At 40.1% G+C, this 10,091-nt stretch overlaps 1 protein-coding gene and 1 long non-coding RNA gene across 4 annotated transcripts in view; one reads left to right on the top strand and one right to left on the bottom strand.

Moving 5' to 3' along the window:
- The first annotated feature begins 2,336 nt into the window (after nt 1–2,336).
- LOC144337672 (uncharacterized) lies at nt 2,337–7,284 on the top strand. 2 transcript variants are annotated; one of them, XR_013411085.1, is made up of 2 exons: nt 2,337–3,234; nt 5,532–7,284. It is a non-coding gene; the product is annotated as an uncharacterized LOC144337672 (long non-coding RNA). The 2 variants fall into 2 exon arrangements; XR_013411084.1 differs by having other exon boundaries at nt 5,450–7,139.
- Nucleotides 7,285–7,355: 71 nt separating this feature from the next.
- Nucleotides 7,356–10,091, bottom strand: part of SNTB2 (syntrophin beta 2) — a 114,727-nt gene continuing 111,991 nt past the window's right edge. For both annotated transcript variants that reach the window (XM_077984460.1, XM_001100304.5), the window contains exon 7: nt 7,356–9,346. In XM_077984460.1, coding sequence (XP_077840586.1) covers nt 9,346 — 1 coding nt within the window. In that variant the 3' untranslated portion in view covers nt 7,356–9,345. The remainder of the gene's footprint in view (nt 9,347–10,091) is intronic.

Below are 10,091 nucleotides of genomic sequence, written 5' to 3'. Positions count from 1 at the left end.
ATGATCAAAACAGTTCTAGGGCTGGGGATGGTGGCTCATGCCTGTAATTCCAGCACTTTGGGAGGTCAAGGCAGGAGGACTGCTTGAGCCGATGTTCAAGACCAGCTTGGGCAACATAGTAAGACCTCGTCGCTAAATTAAAAAACAAAATAGGCCGGGCGTGGTGACTCATGCCTGTAATCCTAGCACTTTGGGAGGCCGAGGCGGGTGGATCACGATGTCAGGAGTTCAAGACCAGCCTGGCCAAGATGCTGAAACCCCGTCTCTACTAAAAATATAAAAAAATTAGCCGGGCATGGTGGTGGGCGTCTGTAGTCCCAGCAACTGGGGAGGCTAAGACAGGAGGATCACTTGAACCTGGGAGGCGGAGGTTGCAGTGAGCCAAGACCGCGCCGTTGCACTCCAGCCTGGGCGACAAGGGCGGAACTCCGTGTCTAAATACATAAATACAAAGGAGAAAACAATGAGGACACTAGCTTGACTAGGCGACCGAAGGGAACACCCCTGGTGGTGGGATGCGTGGCCCCCGTGTGTCTCCCGACATGATACCCTGAAGACAGCATGGCATCATGGCATCTCTGCGAAGAACATATGACACAGCCTGCTTGTGAGGCGACAACGAGCAGAGCCAGCTGGAGAGCTGTGCTGCAGAATGAAAGACCTGTGCTGAGACTCAGGCACATGCGACTTAGAGTGAGGCTGAGGAGCATTCCAGACTGAAGAACTGAGACGCGACGACAAAAGGCAAGAAAGTGGTACTGGCCAGGATCCCGGCCAGAGAGGAAAACAGGACATGGCCGGGATGGCTGGCATCATTTGAATGGGGTCCATGGAATGAGTGGTGGTGTGCCAATGTTGACTTCCTGATTAGGAGGGCTGTATGGTGGCAATGCAGGGACTGTCCTTATGTTTTAGAGCTCCTCACTAGAGAATCATATCAGAAAAATACAAAGTAATGGAATAAATATGGCAAAATGTTAACAACTGGGAGATTTAGATGAAGGAGATTTGTACTGTTTCTTAACTTTCCTGTAGGTTCAAAACTATTTCAGCATTTTAAAAATCGGAAAACAAAAACAAAAACACGTGACTAAAGCAACTTTTTTATTTACAGTATAAAGGTTACAAAGGTATATATTTATATATATAATACCCTTAAGTTACATATTTTCATTGTAATGTACAATGCTGTATGTTGATGTGCTACTCAAGGGGAAGTGTTTATGCATCTATATTTATAGAGTATACATAAAGCTTTTTCAAATTAGGAACATAAATACTGCCCTGTTTTACGCCTTGGGTTTTTGATTTGGTATTCAGAAGATCTGAGACTTCAATTTCAAACAAGACTTAAAAAGAAGTCTTGTTTAAATACAGAGTTCTAAAAAGAAGGAAAAAACCCAGAACATCACATACTTTTTAATTATTTGTAAAAGCATTATTCTAGTTTTCTAAGTCTTTATACTTAAACATGAAAGCAGTGTGGGAAAGAATCCACATAAGCAGGTTTCATCAGAGTTTGCAGATTAGCCAAAACAGGCCTTCAATAGGTAGTGGTTTTCTACATTATCTTCCAAAAGACCTCAGGTTTGGTACCAAAAAGGACACAGATTTTTTTTAGGCACCAAGGTCTTATAATGCTGCACTCCTCCAATGGATTGTAAATATAATACTGGAGTCGTATAGTGGAGGGAAAATTCTCAAACCTGTTCTTACGATAAGGACAGATTTGCTACAAAGTGAGAATATCGAGAATGATGACTGTGCCAAACCTGAAACGTAATTTATATCATCATTTCCTCTCCCCCCAATTCTATTAATTCACAAATCGAGGTGAAAAGACACAACTGACACCCGCTTTAACAGGACCCAGAGAGAAGGAAAAGCATTTCTTCCAACCTAGGAGGAACACGCATTTACAATACCTATGTGCTGGTTTTAATAACATACAATCATTAGCACCTGATTGTCAAAGGGTAGGTTTAAAGTAAAGAACAAGACACTGAAGGCATGGCCTAATTTTTGTGCACAACTCCAGGATACTTGAAAACCAAGGGGAGGGCACCCATGTAATTCGGTTCCCTATGCCATTCCAATCACTGATAGCTCAGGTACTTTCTGGGCATGACTAAGGATGTTGCCTGAAAGGCTAACGCTAGAGGTAAACGGAAGGCAAGCCGGATAGAAAGGGACTGTTACTGTGTGAAAATTATGGAAAACATTCATTCAGTCAGTCTTATTTTCTTTAAGTGCCCTTTTCACTGAGTCCGAATGCCAGCGTGTCCTGGAATAAGTGAAATAATGTTAATTTGTATTTATTTTTTAAATGTTAAACAATTTTTTTTTTTTTAATTATTTAGACGGAGTCGGGTGTCCCGCTGTGTTGCCCAGGCTGGTCTGGACCTCCTGGGCTAAAGTGATCCTCCTGCCTTGGCCTGATTTTGTTATTTTTTAAATATCTTCATTTTGATCTATCATTAATGGAGAAATACTCCGTCTACCATGTATATAAGGACTTTCAGCAAATGAAATGCTTAAATAGTTTAAGTGTGGAAATGAATACAGCAACATTTAGAAATAAGGGGTTGATAAAATATGCATTTAGTTTTGCTGTTATAGTTAAAGCAGCATTTTTTTTTTAAAGACTTTCTCATTTATCTACTTTGGGCAATAAAATTTTTGTTGTTGTGATTTATCTTACAAAGGATACTGTATACTGTCCTCTTTCCCAAACTAAAGTCTGATTTTGCATTAAAAAAAAAAATCATGCATGATGAAAAGACCAGCCCACTTAAATGTGCTTGGAGTCCTTTCATGTTGGCATGGATCAAAGCCTGAGTATCCCTTCAAACATTTTCCAGTTTGCCAGATCCAGATTAACAGACTTGTAATATACTTTGGTAAAAATATGAAGTGATGAATTACTTAACTGCTGAATGATAAACAGATGGCATGGTGTGACTGAGAAATAATGGATTATGTGCTACTTGAGGGCAGAACTTTCTTTTGGACCCTTCAGAATGCCTGATGTAGAACTATACATTAATACCTGTTTATTAGTTAAAAGAACACATGAATTAATATGTCATTAATTAGCTTTCCAGTTTCAAAATCAGTGTCAATAGCATGGATGTAAGATTATTGCAAAACTGAGAAAGGTACTTAGAGGACTCAGAAATTATAAATCTTTTTCTTTTTTTGGAGATGAAGTCTTGCTCTGTTGCCCAGGCTGGAGTGCAATGACACGATCTCAGCTCACTGCAACTTCTGCCTCCCGGGTTCAAGCAATTCTCCCACCTCAGCCTCCCGAGTAGCTGGGACTACAGGCACGCGTCACCTGGCCCAGCTAACTTTTTGTATTTTTAGTAGTGATGGGGTTTCACTATGTTGGCCAGGCTGGTCTCAAACTCCTGACCTCAGGTGATCCACCGCCCTCCGGCTCCCAAAGTACTGGGATTACAGGCAGGAGCCACCGCACCCGGCCAGAAATTATAAATCTAACCAGGATTCCCAAACCTACAATACAATGAAGTATTATTTCTTTGTTATAGGTTTTTGGTTTTAACCAATCTATTTTAAAAGGGGCAATTCAAGGATTATGGCTTATATGGTGGATTTCTGTTGAATATGATCAAATGTTCACTGGAGAACAAGCAATAATTTGCAAAAGGCGTATTTATGCATTACACATTAAATGTGGATCCTCTTCTAAAACTAGAATAAGCTTCAGTTCAGTTGCCCAATGTGGGAAGAAAGAATAGAGGTGGCAAGAAATGAAGCTCAAGTTTATGTTTTGAAACAAAAGAGGAAACTTATTAAAAGATTCTTCTTAGTTACTATGTAACAACCATTCTTCTAGCTGGCAGTTTAGCTAGTCAAAGAGAGACAAAAAAAAAAAAAACAAAACAAAAAAACAAACAAACCCAGATGTGCTCTATGTGCCTATTTATTGTACCTTACCCTTAACTTGAAATTCTATCCTTTAAGAGAATGAATTTGTGTCACTCATCTGCCAGATGTTTTTGTTTTAGAGAAAGGGTTTCAACTCAGCCACTTACGCAGTCTATTACTAGTGTAAAATAAATTCCATTTAACATCACAGCATAGGAATAATTATATTGCTGAAAAATACATAACCCTGATATATAGAATTATTTTAGAACTATCATCACACATTTTTTGAGTGTGTATGTATCCAGCACAGTGAAAGATTTAGCTTAAAGGGTGGAGGGGGGCAGATTGCTACAATAGGTTTTTAAAGACAGTATGTGGAAAGTCAGAATAATTTTAGATTACCAAGCAATTAAAATAAGGGCACAGAGAAAGAGCAGTAGGAGAAAGAGCAGTAGGAGATGGCAGACTGCTCTACTTTCATCCGCAGTGGTGCTAAAAAAAAAAAAAAAAAAAGCCAAAATAACAACAGAAATTTAACTGAAAGTGATTTCCAAACTCAAAGTAGAGTATAATACCACCTGGTATATGACTACAGTCAAATTCAACTTGAAGTTTAAGCACAATCCCAAATTTAAATAAGTCTCTTTTCATTACATAGATATTTGATCTGATCAGAGCAATTTGCTTTGAGACCAAAGAGATCTGGCATTTTACTTATTCATTAGGGATTGAAAGAAGACGACCTTTGGCTTTTCTAACCAGCCATTTCATTCATGGCATCAACAGCCTCTGACAGCCACGTGGAAATGTATGCTGGATATTTGGATAGTTTAAATATTATGTACAAGGAATAGCTTATAACCAGTGAAAATAATAACATAATTCAGCATAAGTGTCCAAGATAAGATACAAAAGAGCAGAGAAAGTGCTTGAGTCTACAGGTCTTCCCTGAAAGTTTCAAAAATGTTTAACTCTTAAGCAGGTAGGGCTTTTAATAGAGTTTGCATAGCAGCATACAAGGTAATTTGCATTAAAATATATGAACAGAGATTCTTCCACGGCTTTGAAAACAAATATATCCACATGCATATAAGTTAAGCAAGAAGACCTGGAGTTTCTCACACAATTTAAAAAAAAATCTATTATAACCTTTTCTCATACTTTTGTCCATCAAAACCACTTACAGCAAAACCTGTTTCTAGGAGAAACATAGCCTTGTCCAGATTCCACACAGCTTAAATTTTTTTTTATGTGTAATTTCTGGGGCCAGGTGCAGTGGCTCACATCTGTAATCCCAGCACTTTGTGAGGCCGAGGCAGGAGGATTGCTTGAGCACAAGAGTTCAAGATCAGCCTGGGCAACATGGCGAAAACCTGTCTCTACAAAAACCAAAACAAACAAAACAAAAAAAACCCATAAAAATTAGCCAGGTGTGGTGGCACACACCTGTGGTCCCAGCTACTCAGGAGGCTGAGGCGAAAGGATCATTTGAGCCCAGAAGGTTGAGGCTGCAGTCAGCTATGATCATACCACTGCACTCCAGCCTGGGTGACAGAGTGAGAACCTGTCTCACAAAAAAAAGAAGAAGGATAAAAAAAGAACAAATTCTGTTTTATCAGCTAAGTGCATTCATTCAGCTGGAAAAGCTTTGTTACCATTCAACTTAGGAGGATAAATTAGGAAAACAATCAGTAATAATGTTAGGTATTTGTTGTTTAGAAAGATTTTTTCTTATAAAAATATAAGAAATAAATAATCCAATCTCTCCTGCCATGCAATAATTTTCAGTAACAAAGTTTGTGAGAGTAGAGAACATAAAAACAGGCACTATCAGACCTTCTTTGGCCTAAAATGTGCTAAAATGGGTTTAAAATAGGTGAATGACATTTAAAGTAGTATTTTTCACTGCCTATATATGTTCCAGTATTTAACCTGAAACTCTTATCTACTAGGAAGGTGAGTTTACAGTTACAACTATCTAATAAATACTATATGAACATACATTTAAGTATTTCTTCATATAAGACATTAGATACTAATTTCCAGATAATGTTTCATTTGATGACTTCAGGAAAGGACTTACCTTTTTCAGAAAAAGAAAAACTGAATGTTTTTCTTTTATTCCTTTCCTTTTCTTTTTATGGAGAGAAAGGAGAGAAGTTTTAGAAGAAAAGGTGGGAGCCTTTTCATATACCAGCTGGCTGCTCCTAGGCATCTGTGTGGAATGTGGAGAAGCTGTCGAAGCCTCGGGTCTGGGGGCACAGGAAGCAGTCCCTCTGAATGGGGAGCGGACACTATTCTGCAGTTTCCTTTCCATTCCACACACTGGAACCTACCACATCCTCAACAATTTTCTTAATTAAAAATGAAAAAGAAATGAAAAGTGAGCTGGTTCTATAAAAAAGGTAGAATATTGAAAATGCCCATTTTTAGTTATCATTTGGAAATAATTTGCCATATATTTAATTTGGCATCTAAATATAAATACATATTTATCATGGTGTCCCATTCATTAGAGAGCACTTCATTTGTGGATTGAAAATCCCACAAACACATTTGATTGAAGAACAACCTTGGTCATCATGATTGGAGAGCTCTTAAGTATGTAAGACAAGCAGCAAAAGGGCTCTGGTTCTTGGGGCTGCTAATGGACAAAGGAAACCTCCCATTCTTTCATTTCACACCAAGACTCAAAAGATATTATTAAGAACCCTACAGACCTCAGTGCTATACATGTCAGTTTAACCTTGACCAAAATGAGTGAAAATGCACATGCCTTGCCTTTCCTGCTCACACTTTAATTCCACCTATTTTACATCTTCATATAACCAACGAGCAGGGTGGCTCAGAAGCTGCCCTGCAAATCTCAGTGGCTTAGCCTTTCACATTAACACAGAAAACCTCAACCAAATGGCTTTGCTGCTGAAGTCTGTAAAGGCATCATTCAACATCTCATATTAATAATGCTCTCACTGCATAGAGGATTTAAGATTGCCTACCTGAGGGTATTACATATTGAAATTCTGATTCCAGAAATCATTTCTGGACCTTCAAGAGATTTTTTTCCTTCCCTGAAATGAAAATTTATTGTGGGCCAGGTACGGTGGCTCACACCTATAGTCCCAGCACTTTGGGAGGCCAAGGCAGGCGGATCACTTGAGGTTGGGGGTTCAAGACCAGCCTAGCCAACATGGTAAAACCCTGCCTCTACTAAAAATACAAAAATTAGGCGGGTGTGGTGGTGGGCGGCTATAATCCCAGCTACTCAGGAGAATCACTTGAACCTAGGAGGTAGAGGTTGCAGTGAGCCGAGATCATGCCACTGCACTCCAGCCTGGGAGACAGAACGAGACTCCATCTCAAAAAAAAAAGAAAAAAAAGAAAAGAAAATTTATCTGAGATGGAGCCAATCTTAGGTTTATGAATTTTCAAAATATAAAGAGCTTTTGAAAGACATATTCTTGTCTAGATTTTAATTTCCAGTTTTAAGCCGTTCAGATAATTCATTTTTGGAACTTCGACAATTACATGAAGCTGGGGGAAGAACAGGCATGTCTTCCCAACCTCTGCATACTGTTGGTTTCACTGTAATGAGGAAGTGGGGCTGACTTCCGGGTGAAGGAGGACAGTGGAGTTACAATGTTAACCTAGAACTCGCTCTGCTCATGGGTCCTCCCACCGGTCAGGCTGCACTGAAACCAAATAGCTCATTTTGCACACACAGCTGTATTTTTCTCTTCTTTTCTCCCCCTGTGCCTGCCCCATCTGAAGCGACATCCTCCTCCACCCACCACAGCACTCACATTCTTCTATGGCACTCTTGATCGATCAAGCAAACAAGAACTTTCCCTAGACCTTTCTTCAGAGAGCATAAAGAATATCCAAGTCAATATTACCTATTCTTTGAGATCCAGGGACTACGCTAATTTTGACGTTTTATATTGATATTATACCATTTTAAATGTTTGCAGATATATGCCTCCTTCAAAATTAGGAAAAACAAGCTGAGTGTGATTTTCTAACACTACAACATCAGTATTTTTGCTGCTACTGTGTCCTAATGATGACATCTGGCAATGCTTAACCAAAAGGAGGCAGCTGTTCCACAGTCTCATCACCCTGCCCCCTGTAGGGTGTGCTGTGAAGCCAACACTAAGTCTTCCATTAGCAGTTCCTTGTCCATGCCACTGCTGCCACAAAGGGCCAGGCCACAGCTGAGATGCTGCATCCCGTTGTTTTTGGGCAGCCCCAAAACAACTCGACATGACGCTTGTGCGGAAGAGCTGGCTTCACCCACCAAGTCTACTCTGCAAGCAGGCTGGCTCTTCAGGATTTATCTTGCTCAAAGAGATCTGCCTACTAGAAGAGATGCCATTAAGGAAACCCACCTCAAAGACTATTCCTCAAAACTAGGATAGGTGATCTCCTTGAAATGGCAGTGATTTCCAGTTATTCAAATAGTGACTAATAAAGCTCCACTAACCCTAACCAAAGGCACATTTGGTAAGCAATTAAAAAAATGGCTTAACCTAGGAAGAGGATTTTCATTTAAAATAAATCTCACAATATCCTCTGGCTACCACCAAAAATAAAATGGAAAAACCTAAACCAAGCAAAACTTTTCTTTCAAAGCAAAGTGGCTTCCAACTTGCTTTTCAACTCAGTCACCACTAGAAAGGAAGTGAAAGGCAAGGCAAATCAAATTTGCAAGTCCTAAGTCCTAGAGACAGCACTTAAGAGTGGCAAAGCTTGGGATAAGGTGGGAAGTGATGGCCAGGCTGAGATAGAGAGAGAGCCAGGGCAAATGGAACATCCCTTTGGTGATACAACTCAAGGACTTCCTATGGTGGAAGGAGCTAGTGAGGACAGTAAATTCTAAGACATACAACCTATCTGGAATGCTCACGAAGCAACAGGCTGCTGCAAGCTAGCACCCGGGAAGGGACAATTGTTCTGAACAAGAGATCAAGGCTAGGCATAACACAAATCCTACAGGGAGAAGAAAAAGAAAACAATGCTTGGGTATTTGATTATGTCTAAAAAGGAAAACAATGAGCCATTCTTTTTGGCAGGAGAAACAAACCTAATTACTCATAAACCGTATTATGAAACGAAAATAAATCAACAGCTTCATTTTGGAGCCTTTTCGAGTCCTAGAATATCTGGCCAAGGTAGACTGTGAAAGGCAGGCTCTTCTTTAAACACGGTTATGGTTCAGCAGTGATTTGCAGGTCCTTGGGAAGGCACTGTGCTGAAGGAGAGAGCAAAGAGTTTTCTTTTTGTGCTTTTTTTTTTTTTTTTTTTTTGAGGTGGAAATATTTCTTGTGACAGTCAAGGCTCTTTTCTGATTTTTTGTTGCTCATACAAGCAGTCCCATACGAGTGACTTTGGCCGATAAGAATGTGTGCAACACAAATACAATCGGCTTCGGACAAGAGTGCAGGTCCATGGTCTGTGGAGAAAGGACACTAAGTATCACTACCTCACTGCCATATACAGACAACTGAATACATGAAGATGCAAAATAAATTTACTTTTAAGGTAGGTAAAGAATATGCCAGAGCTATGGAAACTCTTGGGAACTTAAAGCCACAGGCAAAAGTGCACTATGGAGTAAGGTTATTCCATGTCATAATACTGGTGTGAGGTTTCACATCCCCAATTAGGAGACAACTGGTGGTGTACTGGGTTCCACCATGCCTGGTAGGAAGATCTAAATAGTAGAGGATTTAAAATCTAAGGCCAGGCGCGGTGGCTCACGCCCGTAATCCCAGCACTTTGGGAGGCCAAGGCAGGCGGATCATGAGGTCAGGAGATCGGGACCATCCTGGCTAACATGGTGAAACCCCATCTCTACTAAAAAAAAAAGAAAAATTAGCCAGGTGTGGTGGCACATGCATGTAATCTCAGCTGCTCAGGAGGCTGAGGCAGGAGAATCACTTGAACCAGGGAGGCAGAGGTTGCAGTGAGCTGAGATGGTGCCACTGCACTCCAGCCTGGGTGACAAAGCGAGACTCCGTCTCAAAAAAAAATAAAAAAGAAAAATGATAACAAAAACCAACATCCAATGTCATCTGGAAAACTGAGAACAGCAGATACAGTGGCTCACATCTGTAATCCCAACACCTCGGGAGGCCAAGATGGGAAGATCACTTGAAGACAGGAGTTCAAGACCATCCTGGGCAGCAAAGCGAGAC

This window comes from Macaca mulatta, chromosome 20 (genome assembly GCF_049350105.2).
Source record: "Macaca mulatta isolate MMU2019108-1 chromosome 20, T2T-MMU8v2.0, whole genome shotgun sequence".
In the NCBI taxonomy this organism is placed as follows: domain Eukaryota; kingdom Metazoa; phylum Chordata; class Mammalia; order Primates; family Cercopithecidae; genus Macaca; species Macaca mulatta.
The sequence above is the reverse complement of the archived record's forward strand: the minus strand, read 5'-3'. Positions and strand labels throughout refer to the sequence as shown.